General features: G+C 28.8%; 1 protein-coding gene and 1 long non-coding RNA gene across 2 annotated transcripts; both read right to left on the bottom strand.

Annotated features, from left to right (window-relative positions):
- Positions 1 to 3,266: 3,266 nt before the first annotated feature.
- Positions 3,267 to 5,164, bottom strand: LOC120080309. Its single transcript, XM_039034944.1, has 3 exons — positions 4,941 to 5,164; positions 3,626 to 4,342; positions 3,267 to 3,447 (listed from the first exon to the last, which is right to left on the bottom strand). Exons 2-3 carry the CDS (start codon positions 4,190 to 4,192, stop codon positions 3,376 to 3,378), a joined length of 639 nt encoding a protein of 212 aa, XP_038890872.1. The 5' UTR covers positions 4,193 to 4,342; positions 4,941 to 5,164; the 3' UTR covers positions 3,267 to 3,375.
- Positions 5,165 to 15,884: 10,720 nt separating this feature from the next.
- On the bottom strand, positions 15,885 to 17,187 carry LOC120080183. The gene is made up of 2 exons (XR_005482436.1): positions 16,687 to 17,187; positions 15,885 to 16,120 (listed from the first exon to the last, which is right to left on the bottom strand). It is a non-coding gene; the product is annotated as an uncharacterized LOC120080183 (long non-coding RNA).
- Between the last annotated feature and the right edge of the window lie 2,221 nt (positions 17,188 to 19,408).

The following is a 19,408-nucleotide window of genomic DNA, read 5'->3' as shown; positions in this document are numbered from 1 at the left end:
AAAAAAAGGGAAAAAAAAGGAAAGATGATGAAGAGTTTTCAAGTCTTAAAAGTCATTTTAAAAAGTGTAGTTAAAGTGATTACATAATCCTTGAATCCCAAAAGTAGCCTAAAAAAAGCTTACAATGTCTAGTCTGCCCATCCCTCCCCAAAAGTGCATTTAGCTACCCCCTAAAGCTAAGCAAAAGTTCTAAATAAAAGACTCAAGTATCTTCTCGATACAAAATGAGCTTGATACACCCTAAGCAAGTCTAAGAAACTTAACATCTCGTCCCGAATGTAAGCAAGTGTTTTAAAAGTGCTTACATTCACATTGAATCCAACAACTAGCTCGAAAAGAGCTCAAGACATTTAGCTAAACCCACCCCCACCTCTCCCGCCTCGGCCACAACTTGTCTAAAAGTTCTAAAACAAACAAAGTGCCTAAGTGTCTTCTCAATGCAAAATGAATATATCACACTACAAGGATGTCTAAGTGTCTTCCCAATGCAAAATGAACATTAATACACATTTAGCTACCCCTCCCTCCCTCCCTAATTTAGCCAAAAGTTCTAAAAAAAACGTGCCTGTGTCCTTTCAATGCAAAATGAACTAGAATACACACCCTAAGCAAGTCTAAGGAATGTCAGCCGCTGACATAAATTGAGTGACTACCATAACTGCAGGATAGTCACATAAACTTGCTTGATGCAAGATAACCAAAATGAATTAAAAAGAATAGTAAGCAAGGCTGAAGGATAGCTAGGTGTTTGAAGGCCCATCATCTCCTTGCTGTTTCCCTAGCATTCTTCGGATTTCAGCCCATCTACTTTCCCATGTTCTTACTTGACTTGCTAGCACTACGTTTGCTTCCTTCACTTCTTCGTAGTTTGCCTTCAGATCTTGGTAGTTTGTCTTCACCTCTGCCATCTCATCTTCCATCTTCTCCAATTTCTTTTCCAACTCCTTTTCATATTGTGAGGAAGGCATGTCATTGGAGCTAGGTAATGGATTCCAACCAAGGCCTTTAGTGTGGCTCGCTCGATGACCCAATACCTGTTTGACAATTTCTGCACTGGTTATTGGTGTAGCTCCTTCTTGGGACGCTTCTTCCTCAAGTGTTAGCATTTCCAGCTACATCATAACAAAATAAAGGAGTTAAACATATAATTCAAGATATAAGTTCACGCAACTATGATAGAGAATAACTTACATATGCTTGTTTTGAATTGTCATTCACCCAACCATCTTTATCACAAAATGACTTTCGTGAAATAAATCCAACTCGTCAACTTCAGAATTCTTCATTTTCTACATATAAAATACACAAACTATTAGTCATTTTAATTAGATAAAGTAAAGAATAATGAGTTTGCACACTACCATTTCACTTTGCACTTGGACAAATGGCTTGGACCTGATTCAATGAAGGTAAAGGAGACTCGCTCGGGTCTGCTTGTTTCTCTTCGTTGTTTCCTGCAACAATATGTGATGATTAATACAATTGAGTTATTTAGGTCTATAACAAGTCTCAAGAAAAAAAAATACCTTCCATTCAAGAGACTCGCATTTGTTGCATAGCCTGTTCCAATCTTCTAAATTTGTTATCCTTTCATGTGGATTTTCACGGGCTACTTTTGGGTCCTCAAACCCAGAGTAGTGCTTGTATAATTCTGCTTTATATTCTTTGAACGTATTTTGAAATTATCGTAGCACATACTTTTTCACATGCTTTTTTGTCACATCAACATCAAAATATGACTGCATAGTTAAGAAGAAGTGGGTAAGTATATGTACATGATTTCAAAAGAAGCATAAATGTATGAAAAAGAATGAATATGGCTAGGTCCCATACTTCTTTTGGTACATCTCTCCAGGTGTTGCAGCGTATTGGAATTGTGTTTCGAGCAATGGGTACCGATGGACTTGCTAAATCTAGTGGCATTTGCACAAACTGGTTTTCCAATGTCTGGCTTAATCTCAATTCTGATCCACCCATGTTTACTGACATATTGATCTAATTCAAAGTTTCGACCATGCCCTCTTGCTCGCCTCTTGCGTGATCAAGATCCTATTTACAAGTACAACTTTCAATAAGTAGACAAAAAAATAACATTTATAAGTATATAGTTCCAAACGATATAAATATTACTTGATGCCACTGTCATGCCTTACTCAGTGGTGGAATCAACAAACAGAGGATCATTCATCTGAAGTAACAATTGTGTCTCCTACCCTTGACCGGGCCATGGCATGACTCAATGTATACACAACATGTGTAGTTTTACAAATTTAGTTCCTTGCTTTTGCAAGTGCAAGTCTTTTCGTATATTTAAAGCCTCAAGATCCAAGCATTTGTGGTATCTTTTGTTTTCCCATCAATGTTCAACAAAGTTCCGAGCAAGTTGTCACATGTGTTTTATTTTAATATGCATGACATCCAACTTATGCCGTAACAAGTTTAGACCGGTAGGGGAATTAAAAAAAATATACTCTTTTTAGTCCAATTAATAGTATGCTTTCTTTTCTTGCCATGCTTGGATGGATTTTTACTTAGCACTGAAAAGTTAACATGTTTACTTGTTGTAGAATCTCATTTCCATCCATTATAATTGGTGGAGGTCTACGCTCTATCTTTCCATCATGTTGTTTACTCTTACGCCAACTATGATTATCTGGAAGATAATGTCGATGTCCCATGAAAGATATTTTTTCTCTTATCCTAAATGATGATGTATCTTCTATGCAAATTGGACATGCTTGATAACCTTTGGTACTCCATCCAGATAAGTCTCTGTAGGTAGGAAAGTCATTGATGGTCCACAAAAAACATGAATATAGTTGAAAATACTCCCCGCTCATGCAATCATAAGTTTGCACACCATTATTCCATAACACTTTTAACTCCTCAATCGATGGTTGCAAATACACGCCAATTTCTTTTCCAGGAGACTTTGGTCCAGGTATAAGCAAGGACATAAAAACATTAGAGGTCTTCATGCACTGCCAAGGAGGCAAATTGTACGGAACAAGTACCATAGGCCCCATGCTGTAGGTTGTACTCATATTTCCAAATGGATTGAGTCCATTGGAAGGTAATGCTAATCGAACATTCCTTGGGTCAGAAGCAAAATGAGGAAACTCTTCATCAAAATGGGTAGCATCAGCTGGATGTCGTAGCACATCATCTTCAACAGTTCGTTTATCCTTATGCCATCTTGTTTCAAAAGCAATATGTTTTGATGAAAATAATCGTTTCAACCTTGGAATTAGTGGAAATGGCGTAAAATCTTATGTGGGATTTTCTTACCTTTTCCATCCTTTATTTTATATCAAGACTCACCACATACTAGACAACTTTGGTCAATCAACAAACTCTCTCCAAAATAATATACAATCATATTTGCAAGCGTGGATCATATCCTAATCCTAGGTCACGTAGCTTTCTTTTAGCTTCATAGAACGTAACCTGTCTCTTATACACATCTAGATGTGTATAAGAGACAGATTAAAAGACTCACCACATACTAGACAACTTTGGTCAATCAACAAACTCTCTCCAAAATAATATACAATCATATTTGCAAGCGTGGATCATATCCTAATCCTAGGTCACGTAGCTTTCTTTTAGCTTCATAGAACGTAACTGGTATAGATGCACCGGTTGGAAACGCATCTTTCAACAAGTTTAGTAACATATTAAAAGACTTGTTACTCCAATCATTGAGGACCTTGATATGCATCAACCTCACTAAGAAGTTCAACAAGGAAAATTTAGCACAACCAGGGTAGAATTGATTTCGTGCTTCAGCTATCAACTCCTCAAAAATGTTTGAATTATCCCTTTCTTCAGTGTTAGTAGGCATTCCATCCTTAAAATCTTCTTCATCATCTACATCTCCTTCCCCTTTTATCATTGACCCTTGCAAATCATTTAGAAGACCAAACATCTCATCATCATCATGTTCAACATTAAACTCTCTACTTACTCTATCATCTATAGAAGAACTAATGTTTGTCTGGAATCGAGCTAAGTTTGCAGGTTCTCCATGATAAACCCATTGAGTGTACGAAGGGGACATTCCATTCATAAATAAATGACATTCTATCCTGTCCAGTGACTGCGACATTGAAATCTGACAATGCTTACATGGACATCTCGTTTTTCCTACCTCATTTAGAGGACACTTTGCCACTTTTCTTTGTCTATTCATGTGGTGATCCTAACATTTTGGTGTTCAAAGTGTTAATACAATATCTGCATTTTCAGTTGGAACCAAATATCTAAAGTTTTATCTTCGAAATTTGGGCAAAAATTATCCCCAATCGGATACAGTACCCAAAGAAAACACTCCATCATCCATCTGATCACAACAAATGTAAAGAACAGAGATATTTAATGGATTAAACATATAAAACAACATAAATCTAGGCTGTTCAACTAGCAAGAACGCAAGTGAAGTTCAAAAATGACAAAAAATAAGGAAAAGAAAAACTAAACAAAAAACGCATAATTTATCAGTTGAATTGGGGAAAAAAAAAGTGAAATAACAAAAACATTTAATCGATAAAACATATAAAACAATAGAAATCTAGCACGATCAACTAGCAAAAATTTAAATAAAAACATGGGGAAAGAAACTAAATAAAAAAACAAAAAACGCATAATCTATTAGTTGAATCGATCAAAACAAAAATGAAAGAACAGAAACATATAATCGATAGAACACATAGAACAACGGAAATCTAGGGTGTTGAGCTAGGAAGAACGTAATTGAAGCAGAAAATTCAGAAAAGAGAAGAGAAAGAGAAAAGACTTGGAGTTGGTAATGTGGGGGTGTGGTATGAAGAAGAGACGAAAGCACCCCTGCGGAGGCGTGTTGGAGTACGAAATTGATACACAAAAAAAAAAAAAAAAAAAAAAAAAGAAGAAGAAGAAGAAGAAAAGTGTTCGAAACTTACCGTTTCCGGCGAGGGAGTGGAGAGGAGAAGCTGTGTTGTCGAAGAGGATTGTTTGAGGGAGCGGAGAAGCTGTGTACGGCGGGTGAGGTAAGAACGCCAATGTATCGCGCGGCGGCCAGATGGAAATAAAAAAGAAAGTTAGGGTTTTAACTTTTTACAATATTTTCGACTCTGGACTGCGTCGGATATACCCAGATTTATTAGTCGGGATATGCCTAGATTAATTTCCGACCCTATGTGATAAGTCAAAATTGTAATTAAAGTGTGAGACGGGGAATCGAACCTCTAATCTTGACATCAATAATACGAACACTATGTTAATTAAGCTACACTCTTGTTGGTAAATAGTAATTTTAGCAATTTTTTTTCCGTTTGCCTTATTCTTTGTAGTAATTTTGGCGCCAATTATCCCGACACGTGAGAAAAAGCTTATTTTTTTCAACACACCTATGTTTATCGGGATAAATACTACTATCCGACTCAAATGTCTTCATCGGAATATCTTACCATTCTTGTAACGATATATATGTGTGTTATGTACTGATCAAATTTTTATGACAAAAAAAATTGTGGCATTTCATTTTTTTCACTAAAATAAATGGCATGTCCTCGCAAAAATGACAGTGCTTTAAAATAAAAACCAGCGTGATGAAGAAAAATTCATATTGTCAGTAGGTTATAAAAAATGGTTTTTTTAAACTCATATTTGTTGTTATGAAGTACATTATATTGTCTTTAATTTATTTGCCTAAAATTGCCTAAAAAATATAATTATTTGCCTAAAAATGTGGAAACATTTTCATTGCAATATATCAATTTTTGTTTTTACTAATTCAATTTAAGACATGTAAGTCCAAAAATCTGTCTTTCTTTCCTTTCATGTAAATCCCATAAATTTGATTTTAGGGTTAAAAGTGTCACACTAACCTTTTTTTTTTTTTCTTTTTTTTAGGGAGAAAGTACGATTTATTGTTTTTTTTTTTAACATTTCTTTCATTATTTGTTCTCCTCAAGGTTTAAAATGTTGTCGTTGATAGAAATATTAATGTCTCAATTTTATAGAAATGTCGATGATAATATCGATAAAATGTACAAGAAAAATTATAAAAACAAGAAATTTAGTTACATAGTACTTATATAACTAATTCTTTAATTTGTACCATTCTAATATAGGAACTAAATCTAAGTATAACTCACCCGATTGAAAATATTTTACTTTTAACTAAAATTCTGGAAGTTCAAATTTTTACCTCGAAAAAAGAAGGAAAAATCTAAGGGTTAGCAAAAGCCCAAACATGCTAAAATTATTACAAGCCAAAATATCCTTTTAATTACATCAACTTTTTTCACTTCAATGTATATAGCTAACTCCTTAGTGCTACAACAAAACTAAGATTCCATGACATTTAAAAACCGTCATAATTAAAATTTGTGACAATTATTTTTTATGTTATTTTTAACCCCTTTAAAGGTATGAGTATTAATGACAGTTTTGAAAAATGTCATAATTGAATTTTTAGTGACAACAAAAACTAGTATTACATGTTCAATTCACGTGCATTCATCGTCATTCATAGTTCTCTATATGGTAAAGTGGCTCAAAAATCTTTTTCGAGGAATACAACATCATCATGTATGATATTTGTTAACTTAAAATATTATCATAGTCAAGATATTATTGACAATAAAATATTTAATGTTTTTATGACAATGCAAAAATGTCAAGATATATGCTTTATTGACATGTTTTTCATTATCTTTAACACCCATATCCGTATAGATGAAATATCAAAATTTTAAGTCAATTAATAACAATGATAACTTATCACAATACACTTAGCAGTGACAAACAATTATAATTGTCAGCAATTTTTAGCCGCTAAATAGTAATATATTGTCATTGATACTCTTACTTTGATGTGTGATTCAATAACGACTTAGAATAAATGTCATGAAAAGTAGTTGCAACAGTTTAAAGTGTCATTTGGAATCTCAATTTCCTTGTATTTCCATATAGTTTATACATATTCTAATTTTTGTTTCCTAATCTAATACGTGGATTAGGAATAACTATCCTCTTCTTCCTTCTTCGCTCCGTCCTAATCGCACATTCATTGTCAAAGAAATTAGGTATATAATAACTCCATAAAATAGCTAATCTCCAAAAATATAGAGTTACAAGTTTATCAACAACTCTCTATAATAATTCACACAAGAGATGTCAAAAATGATATAGAAATTCAAAACCAAGGGGTCCAAAATGCAAGAAAAAGAGATATGAAAGATCATTTGGGATCATTTCATATATATTTATTTTGGAAGTGGTTGGATATTCTTTTACAAATATGAAAAGTAGAGTTCTATTATATATATAAATATATACACATACAATTTTTTTAAGATGATTTGGATCTCTGATACATAGATGGAATAATTTGCTATACACAAAAATGACATTAAAATAAAAGATGAGATTTGAGGATCACATGTTAGCATGTGGGCAAAAAGATGAGATTTTGAGTTTTTTCAAAATAAATAAATAAATAAATAAAATAATATTTTCTTGTCTTTATACTACCCATGTTATTAGAGGTTAAAAATATTTATCAATTTTATTCACCTTTGTTTGATTTAATATATAGACATACTCCACTACTCAATTCAACAAAAAAAAAAGGAAAAAACAATGTCAAGTTTCCAAATCCCATTTACTTTTGACAAACCTTTTTATACCCTAGCTAGTAACATGCTAAAAACCAAAAGAAAAAAATAAATTTAATTATTATGCCCCCAATTAGTAATTATTTTTTCTATTTTTTATTTTAAAAATTAAGCCTAATTTCTTTCCATTTCTTATAATGATTTGCATTTTCGTTGAATTCTTAACCAAATTTCAAAAGCAAAAACAAAAGTTTAAAAGCTACCTTTTTTAGTTTTCAAATTTTGGTTTGATTTTTTAAATCATAGGTAGATAACAAAAAAAAGAAAGATATTTATAAGTGGAAATAATGTCTAAAAGTTTAATTTTTAAAAACAAAAAATCCAAAACCAAATTATTACCAAACGGGGCCTACATGTTTGATCCAACAACTTGTAAGATTGTATCAATTTGATAGGTTTTTAAACTTTAAAAAATGTGAATGGTGAACCCAAAGAATTACTATATTGAGGAAAATATTGAGGATGTCACGTTGAGAAAATCAAGAGAGACTTTGCAAATGTTTATAAGATAGAGAAGCAACTTTTCTCATTGTCAATTGGTTTTTGAATGAAACCCCATATTATCTAATATGGTATTAAAGTTCATAAAACTAAAACGAGCATTTGATCCAAAAATAAAAATTAAAGGATTGCACAAAGTTATATAATATATGAGTTACTATTTTTATTACCAATAGGTTTCAAGATAGGAACCCTATACTAATAGATCTCTACCACCTCTTTTGATGGCTAATTTGGTTTTTGAAAATTGTGCTTATTTTCTTATACTTTCTTCATCATAGTTTTCATTTTTTCTAATCAAACACTTGAATAATTATTAATCAAATTCCAAAAACAAAAATGAGTTTTTAACCGTTATCTTTTTTAAGTTTCTAAACCTTGGTTTAATTTTTTAAAACTGTCTTAAAAAATACATGATAAAACAAAGAAATCAATAGATAAAAATAGTGTTTATAAGATTAATTTTTAAAAATTACAAAACAATCACGTAGAATTTTTAAACTCTTCTGCCTGATGGATCTTTAAAATTTCAATACAAAATTAATACTCGTATCTAATAAATCTATAATTTTTTTTATAAAAAAAATAAGTCGAATAAGTCCATAAACCTATTAGACACGAGTTTGAAAGTAAAAAACAAAATATTAAATATATATAAACCCAAATCCCACCACATTATATGGATGTCTCTCACATCTCTTGTCTATAAAGCTGGCAAGCAAAATTGTATAGTTTTGTAATAGAGTGGTCCATATTATGGGATATACTTTTCTATATTCCCATTTTTACCCATTCTTTCAATCATCTTCCTCTCTCTCTCTAGAAAGACATTCTTCTAAATGTCTTCTTTCAATGAAGAAGGAGAGAGAGAGAGAGGGAATGAAGAAGTTTTGTGTTGATTTTCAGGTCATGGCCATGCTTTTCCACAGCTTTCTTGAACTTTCTTCCTCTTTCTTTTCTTGATTGATATCTTCATCTTCTTCTCAATCATTTCTATACCCAAAAAAAAAAAAAGGAGAAAAACCCTTTGGAAGTTCAAGAAAGCTGTGGGAGAACATGGCATTTTTAGGCCTTAATATGAAAGACTTCTCTCTATTATTTTTGAAGGTCAAGACAAAAACCCTATGCCTCATTTTCCACTTTTTATATTTTGGTGAGTATATATATATATATATATTGTTTGATATGATTCGATTCTCTGAAAATTATTTATAACATTAAATTTTTATTTTTTTTTCTTTCTGTCGTCAATATATAAGTCATAAATTGAATTGAATCGAATCTATGCAGTTTTCTCGTGCACATATTTAACCAATTGAGTTGGTTGGATTTTTTTTTTTTAATTTTTAATTTTTGAAAAAAAATGAAGTTTATTTGTTGAATGAAAATGGTTGGTTTTAGGGAGAAGATTCCTCACCTTTCCTTTTTATCATCAATGATGATGTTCATTTAATATATTTATTATTTATTTCTTTTTTTAATTACCCTATTGGCTCTTTTTTTTGCTACAAATTTCCCATCTCCTACATTTCTGTGAAAAACGTTAAATTTTGTCCCTTTCTTACATCATTTTTTGAACCACTCTCTGTCTTATTAGTTATTAGTTATTACTTCACTTCATCTTCTTTTTCCCTTTCTCTTGTACCGTACAAATCAAAGCCTTAAATGCAAAATAAATAAATATAAATATAAATACTATTTTTTGTCCCTATAATATAGAATTTATCTATTTTTTATCTATATACTTTCAAAATGTCCAATTTCAATATCTATTAACATTTTCACCGTAAATTTTGGAAACATATTATGCCATAATCATTTCACATCTGAATTGGGTACGTATACTTTTAGACTTTCATAATTTTAGTTGAATATTCATAATGATACTATAAGTACTTTGAGGAGTCTCCAATATATGTTTCTAGTTATATACGACTATACAATTATGATCCAACTTTGTTTAATGGATACAAAACACTCATACTTTAACACCTACTATAGTGGCCCCAGTGCAACAAGCATCGATTTGACTTGCAAAGGGTGGTGATTTAGTGGTAATGGACAATAAAGTTGCTTTGTTATCGGGTTAAAACTCGTAGATTTTTTTGGATACATCATATTCATGCATTTATAATTATGTAATGGTCTTGATACTTCATTGTATTTTTTTTACATGATAATTATTATTAGGGTCGAGTGTAAAAATCACCCCTAAAGTATAATAATAATTGTAATTATACTCTCAAACTTTCAAATTATAAAAATTGAGTCTTCAAACTTACACAAGTGTTAAAATTGACCATCAAACTTACATAATTGTTGAAATTGTAACAATTATAACAATAGTATAAGTTTGAAGGTTCGATTTCTATCATTTAGGGACTCAATTTCTACCTATTTTGTCACCTGGCAGTCCAATTTTAACACTTACATAAGCTTTAGGGGTTGATTTTTACAATTGAAAGTTTGAGGATATAAATATAACTATTACCATACTTCAAGGGTGGTAATTCTGCCACTATTAAAGATTGACGGTTCAAATTTAATACTTGTATAAGTTTTGTGGTTTTTGCAATTTATCTTTATTATTACTATTGAACCTATTTCTATAAAAATTAATTTCGACGGGTTAAATTTAAGATTTATTGAAAGTACACGGTTGAACCAATTTCAAAATATAAAAATATTTTTTTAATGAAAAAGACAAAAAAAAAAAAACCATGTCACTGTCTCTGATACAGCATTTATGAGCTGTTTGTGTGTGCTTTAAGTAAATAATTCCAAAGCGTTGTGTGGATTGCACAGAGAATGTAAAATGAAGGGGCAGCATATTTATTTATTTGTTAGATAGGAATTTAATTTACACTACTTTAGAGAAACAATAAAAAAAAAATAATAATAATAACTTCTTGTGTTGGATATAGGTTTTATTATGTTTTCTGTAAGTTCAAGAATTTGATCATTACATTATCAATTATTGTGTGTGGTTTTAAATTCAGATCCATTTGTGTCTATGTTGTGGAATTATATATGCTTTTTCATATGGGAATAAGTTGTGTGTAACCTTTGAATTGTAAATTAAATGATTATGAGTTTTTTTTTTTAAAATCATTTTTTTCCTTTTTCATATTTTCCAAAAGTATTTTGGTTTGTTAACCTTTTAAAAAGACATATTTGAATTCTACAATTAAAATCAAGTTTTTAAATTTTGCATGGCTTGTTTGAAATATTCTTCAAAAGTATGTATTATAAAAATAAAAAAATAAAAACAAAAAACTGTATAGGTAGAAGTTATATTTAGAGTAGTTATTTCAAATGACAAAACTATTGAAAATATTTTCAAATATTGTAAAATATTGTTGTCTATTGATATTAAATGACAATAGATGCTTATAGATATCTATCCATATCAATAATAGACACTAATATACTATCACTAATTGACAATAATATTTTATTATATTTATAAATAAGTTGACCTTTTTTTCTTTTTCTTTTTTTATAACGACTCTTATATTTGTAAACTTATTTTTAAAATCAGAAAATAAAACAGAGTGGTTGTTTTATTTGATGTTATGGACACTGTAATTATTTATTTTATTCTTTGGCTTCCTTAGGGTTTGAAGAATAACAGGTTCAATGTATCTTGTGATCTTTGTGTTTTAAATAATATATGTATGTATGTATATGTAAGTACGTACGTATCTAAACCAAATCAAGATGAGGATTATTCTCTCTTGTTTGCTCCACCCTTTAATTTACTTATTTGAAATTATCAAACATTTTATGAATATATGGAACAAAAAATTGAACAAAGATATTAAGAAGGGTTGTTTAATTTAGGGGCTTTGCTTTACAGAACAATTTTCTAAGCTACTCTTTAAGAAATTATAGTCTTTTTTTAATAATTAATGTAAGCTATGAAAATTCAAACCTCCAATTACCGTAAAATTGTGCTAATCAAATTTACTAATGCAAAGAACTTTAGCTAAAGAACGAAAGAAAACAACAAATAGTTATTTTTAGTTCAATATAATTACAAATGTGAGATTAGATGACCGTCAAATTTTGAAATGATAATTGACATCTTTATCCGTTGAACTATGATCGGATCAACAAAAGCAAATAGCTTTTAAGAACAATTAATTTGCTTGACTTCAACAAAAATACAGTTGTTTTTTTTTTTTTTTTTTTTTTAAGTATCCTCAATTTACAATAATTTTCAATCATCATTCACTTTGGAATCTCATTTGCAAAGTTTCTCCTGTTATATAGCTACTAGGGATTTAGAGTGAAATATGAGTAAAAAAGAATAAGCTAATAGTTGAAGTCATTCAAAAGGTTTAAGTTAAAAAGTAGTTTATGCTATTTAGGACTATATAACTATAGGGTAAAAAGATAAAAAGGGGAAAAGAATTACTTTTAATTTGGCAAGAAAAATTCATATCTTTTCATTCATAATGTTAGAGTCAAATAATTCTCTCCATATATGGACAACCTTAACTGTAAAAAATCAAATGGAGTCAAAAGTTTGAATGTTCCTTCAAACTCCAATTATTTTGTATATTAAATAAAAGTAATAGGTGTACTATTTGAGGGACATATTGCTCTATAAATACTTGAACAAAAAAGTGAAAAGTAGACCTTAGTAATGTAACACAAAATTTAATGTTATAAAGAGTTAGGTGTACATATAACATAAAGTTTGAGGATATATGATGAACATATATTAAAGAAAATTAAAGAGAATGGGAAATATAAAGGAAATTCACAACCATATAGTTCATATTGAAGCATTTGGGCATTTTGGGTATTTTTGTTTGTCTTTTTTTGTTTTTATCACTCTATAAATTATTTTAAAGTGGTAGGTGGAGAGACACTTTTGGAAAATAATGGCTTACTTTTCAAAATAATTGTATACTACCTAAGATTATGGGCAATGGATGTGGGGCTTTAGCTAACAAAAACAAGACCATATGTGGAAGAGAAAAATTAAACATATGTCCTTATTTTCCTCTCTAATAGGGGGTGGAATTATTTTATTTTATTTTTTTTAAAAAAAAGTTTGTCTTTTTTTGGTACACAATACAATTTTATTGAAGAAAGAGAGGGGGAGGGGTACAATTTAGGGTTTCCTTGAAAATCCCTTTAAAAGCAAAATAGATTGAAATCTTCAAAGGATGGAGTTTCTTTTTTTCTTTTTTTCTTTTTTTTCTTTTTTTTTGTCCATCCATAAGTGTCTTTTGGCTAGAGAGACTTTAATTGTGAACTCAAAGTTATTTATAGGTCCATTAATGTGTGAAATGTTTAGTGTACTTTTCTCCTTCAAAGATGTATAAGACTTTTAGTTCAAAATAAAAGACTATGTTAGGTACTAATTTCATTCAGAGGTAGGCGTATTTTGCCTAAGATTAGTTTTTTTTTTTTTCTTAGATACCTACGCTTTAAAAATGACTAATAAAATCTCTAAACTTTCAATTTTGTATTTAATGAGTCTCTAATATATTCGAAAAAAATGAAAAGATTAACAAATACATTATATATAAATTTAATTTTATATCTAATCAGACCATAGACGTTCAATTTAGTGCCTACGTGATTTTAAAAAACTGAATAAAATTACTTGTTAGGCATGAAATTGAATGTTTAAGAACTTATTAGATATAATTCTTAAAATTTTAATATCAAATAGACATGAAAATCCTAAAAGTTGTTCAAAGAACTGATTCGTCTCTTTTTAATGATTAAGAACTAAATAAATACGAACTTAAAAGTTTAGGAACTATATAGTACTTATAATTTTAACCTAAATTAAAAGGAAAAGTTGCAAATATAGCAATCATGCCTAAAATATTAGTAGATATAACACAATATAAAAGAATTTGTAGATATAGCAAAATTTAGATTCAACTCTTCGAGTTTATTGGTGATAGACTATATCGTTAATTCGTTGATAGAAGTCCATCATCGATTGAATCTTTCACGGATAGATTTTGTTATATTTACGATTCTTTAAAAATTGATGCTATACATTAATTGTTAGATATAAAAGTGCTAGCCGATGGAATTACTCTAATTATAAATTGAAATTTAAGAGACAAAATGGTGCAAGCTTTGAAAAGCTCTCTCCTCTACTATGAAAAAAAATATCCCTTCCTCTCTAGTACTTGTCACCCATGTGTTGGACTGCAAAAATTGCATAGTCAAGTCACTATTAGTACTTGAATTTTTACATAGAGAACTATCTCTAGTTTTTTATCACACAAATACATGTGTAATACCCTCTGTGTCTTCATTGATCTGATGTGAAAGTTTGGAAATTTGTTGGCAAACTTTTGTTGGTACTAAAAGCAAAAGAAGAAGGATAATAATTGTTCTTAACTCAAAGTGATCTCTCTCTTGGGAGGGGAAAAAAAACTCTATAAACATATTCATCAAGAAAATCTCTTGAAAAAAAAATACTTCTATAAGTTTTGGAGATATGAATGACAAATCATTTAGGTCTTTATTTGATTGAGGTTTTCATGAAATAACACTTAATTAGAACACACTTTCAATGTAGGGATTTACTAAGGAAATAAATGATAATTAGAAGTTGCTGTGCTTTGGTATGGAAATTAAAGGGGAAATAGGATGGAATATTCTATTAAGGATATAATAGACCGTCGACATTTGGGAACCCAAATAGTTAAGATTTATATTGAAGCAAACGTAACTCAAACTGACATAGTGTTTGTGTTAACGGCCAAAAGTTCTGGAAGAAAAAAAAAGCTAGCGTTCACCGTCTTTCTCCTAAATAGGATAAAAAAGGTTGATTTAACACCAATAATATGTGGATAATTTACTCAAGTATATAACATATCACTTTGTAAATTAAATTAATAACTTTTCCTAAAACGAATTTAACTCAACTGACATACAATATGTATTAGCAATATAAGATCATTTGTGCTTCAAATCTACTTAAAATATCATAATTAAACATTAATATAGTATCTTTTATAATTTTTTATAATTTTGGATTTTTATTTAAAATATAATCAAACCAACCATATAAAAGCTCAACAATGAATAAATTATATATATAATTTCTTCGGAACTCAAAAGAAAAAATAAAATATACCAAATTAAATCATTTCCACTTAAGCTCACTTTCACCACGAATGGATGAGAATAGTAAAAGAAAAACCCTTGTATATGAAACATTGTCATTGGTTAATATTAAATGAAATTAAACTCACCACAACGTTATTTTATTTTTATTTTAGTGTGTTATATAAATTAGAATGATGTTAATTGCATAGATTCTAATTGGACAAATATAGTACACTCTATTAATATTTATATAGTACATATCTTAATTTATATAACTACTTCAGCCGCATAATGCTAATCTCATTAAATTGATAAATTATTATTGTCACACCAAATCATGTAATTCACTAATTAGATAAATTTTAATTAAAATTTAGAAAAGGGTTAGAAAAAAAATTACATAAATAGATCTTAAGAGGAAAAAGGAACACAAAAACAAAGCTAAAAACAAAGCTTATAAATTACGTTGTCGTATAAATCGGTCAAATCAATATTATTGTCTTCAACTAAGAGATTGTCAGAAGTTCAAACTTTTCACCCTACATCGTCGTTGAATATGAAAAAAAAATAAATAAATGAAATAAGAAAACAAATTTATTTTTGTTATATGTATGTGAGGAAAAAAGAGACAGTAAATTAAATTGGAGTGTGACTTGTTGCTACCTTTATAGAGAGCTACATTTATATACAGAGAGATATGTAGTACAAATACACGGATAATTAATATATTTAGCTATAGTTCTTATAAAATAATAATTAAAAGCCATATACTTTTTTTCCAATTCATGAATGGAAAATTTTTCTTCTTTCTTGTTCCTATCTTCTGTTTGTTTGCTTGTAGCCTGCAATTTGTAAAGGGAACCCTACACATGGGGAAGCAGCAAAAACAAAGCCAGAAAGCTGATTTTAAAAATTAAATGATTAAATAATTAAATTACATAGAAATGGAGATAGAGGGACAAGAATATTCTAGTGAATTTATGTTTTTCTTTTCATAAGAATTTATAAAAGCAAAAATGAAACTATTTAACTATAGTTTTCTATGGAATTATATATCTACAAACTCACAAACACAAAAAGAAAAGGATAAAAAAAAAAAAAAAACTAAAATCAGCTATATATTTATGAGTGTTTCTGTTTGTTTTCAAGTATATATAATAAGATCCAATATATTTCACAAAAATTATCTAGGGCTAATAAAATCAACATTTTTTTTTTTTGGAGAAGTCAACATGTTCTTTCTTGTTTTATTGTGATTCAAAATTCAAAATGAAAATTCAAGAAAAATAAGAGGAAAAAAATCTTCCAATGATATGGGTTTTTTTTGGGGGGGAAAATATGATTAAAAGAAATCCAATTTATTAAAAGATTTTTTTTTTACCATACCTAAAAAGGAAAAAAAAAATGAGAAATAGAAGAAGGATTATACCTAAAAGGGATTGATGATGTAGTTCATAGGTCGAAGAAGAAGAATTACATTTTTTTTTTTTTTTTTTTTTTTTGTGGTTGATCCTTTTATTGTATCTTCCCACAGCTTTATTGAACTGCAGCCATTGAAATTCATAGCAAAGAAGAAAACTAAAAATTTTAAAAAATTAAAAAATTACTTTTTTTTCTTTTTTTTTTTATTTTTTCAAGAAGAAGAAGATCATGAAATGCAGTTCAAGAAAGCCGTGGAAGAATACAAAGAGGATCAAAAATAAAATAAACCTGTTTGGCAGAAGAGAAAATTGAGAGGGAAAGTGATGGGAAAAAAAATGAATGCATATGGTTATGGGAGATATGAAGGGCTCAATGGCTACTATACTTATAGCAAAATTTCAAGAATTTCTTTCTTTCTTTTTTTTTTTTTTTTTAAAGGTCACACCAATCCCAATTTAGAATAATGGAACTTAGTGAGGAGAGAGAGGAAAAACAATAGTGAAGAAGCTTGTAAAGATGGAGTTAGCTTTTTTATGAAATTGTCCCACACATCCCATTTTCAATTCTGACTTTCTAATTCCTTCGTCTTTACTATTTCGTATGTATTCTCCATCCAGAAATTAGAAATTTAAAATCTTTCCAATTTTTACTTTTTGTTTGACTTAGTATTTTTGTTTATGTACTTTTAAGCTAGATTTAGCAAATTATTCCTAATTATTTTCAGGTAATTCATTTTCAATTCACTTGCCAAAAAATAATAATTATTATTATTAATTATAAATGCTTTCTTAAATTTGTGCTAAACTTATATATTTTTTAAAAAATTTAAACATCTTTTCCTTCGAAGGTGATGTATGAAGCGGGTTGCACTCAAATATTATTATATAAAAGAAATGGCTTTATCTATATGAGTTTAGTTCAGTTGGTAAAAGTTAAAATAAACATAATTCAATTAGTAAAAAACATATACTATCAAATTATCAATCTTGAGATGACGGTAATTTAGTGCTTCAACAATTGTTGGGGCACGCCATCACACTCTAGACCAAGGTCCGAGCACTGTGTCTGATAATTTTGTTTATTCTTTTGTTAAAATGGGTTTAACTTGACGGGAAAAAAAATTAGAGAAAAATAATATTAAAAAAGTGTTGAAAAAATGAAAAAGACGAGTGAGAAAATTAAGAAAAAAGTCATAAATGTACGTGCGGTTGGGATCTGACGGCAATGGTGGCAGCACAGTTAGGGCTATTTTGATAGATCTGTCCCCTCTTTTTCATTTTTCTCAACTATTGCCTCTAAAACTTATGCTGTTCTTCAATAGTAAATAAATAAATAAAATAAATTTATAAATATATATATATATATTATATATACACACACACATATACATTCATACACAATTATATGTGTGTATATGTTTCTTTTTTTTTTTTTTTTTTGTTCGATGTAATTTAAGTTTGAATTTTAATTAAGCTCATGTTGTTTTAAAAAATTTCAATTATATCATTTTTACTGTAAATATTACAATTGGTTGATGATATTTTTTTCATTGCATGATACTTGATAAGTTTGTGAATGAGAGTTTTTATTTTATTATTTTTTTTTAATTTTGCTTTTGAATTTTTGAGTTGGCAAATTTTATTTTTTTTACACAAAAAAATTATTGAGAGTTTCAAAATTTTAAGATCAAATTGAGAATTACATAAAAGTATGGACTATATTGTTATTCCTTTTGAAAGTTTGAAAAAAATCATCACTTTTTCTCAACTTAGCCTAAATTTTCTTCTTCTTCTTGTTTATTTATTTATTTACTTATTTCATGTAATGATTAAAAAAAAAAAAAAGGATAACTATAAGATGAAAAGGTGCAAAAAATATATAATTGAGTTTCTAGATATTAAAGGAAAAAAATAGAAAATTATCAAAAGTTGAGGGCATAAAAAGAAATCATAAACTAAAACCCATATTTCAACCTCATTATAAGGCATGCTTAATTTTCAAAGTTTATAGGCTTTATTTTTTTAATAATTTGATTAAGTCTTAATTTTAAAAATAAAAAATGAAACCCAACAAATTGTTAATAAATAAGACATTTGATTTGTGAAAAGTGAACTTAATTCTATACTAATTGACATGTACTCTTTCTTTTTAAGTTGAATTCAATCTTCGTCCTATTATAAAAATAAAGAATAAACTAAACCATTTACCAACTTTTGTATTTTTCTTATTAATGCACGGTTGGAAAAGCAGTGAATTCATTGAATTATACTAATGTATGATATCTCATATACCTTCACTAATCCATATGTGTGTGAGGTGTCAATTTTGCTTTCTAATTTAATTTTTATTTACTAACGTGAACATAGTACAAATGGTATATATACAACGTCTGCTTATCTTACTTTACGTGTGAATTATCATTGTGACACCAATTCAGTAGAACTCGAGATATAAATACACCATTATCAGTTGATGTGATTCGATTCCCCTTCTAAAATTTTGTCTGAAAATTTTAAGAATAATTTTCACCTAACATCTAAATATTTTCAATCATAATTTCTCTATTTAGTTAATTCTTGATCTTATGGAGAAGGTTAAATTTTGGAATGACCTTTCTTGATATTAATCTAGTTGGACTATTTAAATTTATAAAACTAAGAAAAATAAAGAACAAGCAAATATTTAATATTAAAAAGAGACAGCTCATATATATTCATTTACATTTTAAA

Source organism: Benincasa hispida, chromosome 6 (genome assembly GCF_009727055.1).
Source record: "Benincasa hispida cultivar B227 chromosome 6, ASM972705v1, whole genome shotgun sequence".
Taxonomy (NCBI): Eukaryota; Viridiplantae; Streptophyta; class Magnoliopsida; order Cucurbitales; family Cucurbitaceae; genus Benincasa; species Benincasa hispida.
This window is presented reverse-complemented; position numbering and strand designations above follow the sequence as displayed.

What these genes read in the sequence shown, in the direction of transcription:
- LOC120080309 (XM_039034944.1), bottom strand. Translation starts at nt 4,192, where the DNA reads ATGAATAGACAAAGAAAAGTGGCAAAGTGTCCTCTAAATGAGGTAGGA. An exon ending in CAACCGGTGCATCTATACCA is followed by an intron (nt 3,448 to 3,625) that starts GTTACGTTCTAT and finishes TATAAGAGACAG; the next exon opens with GTTACGTTCTATGAAGCTAA.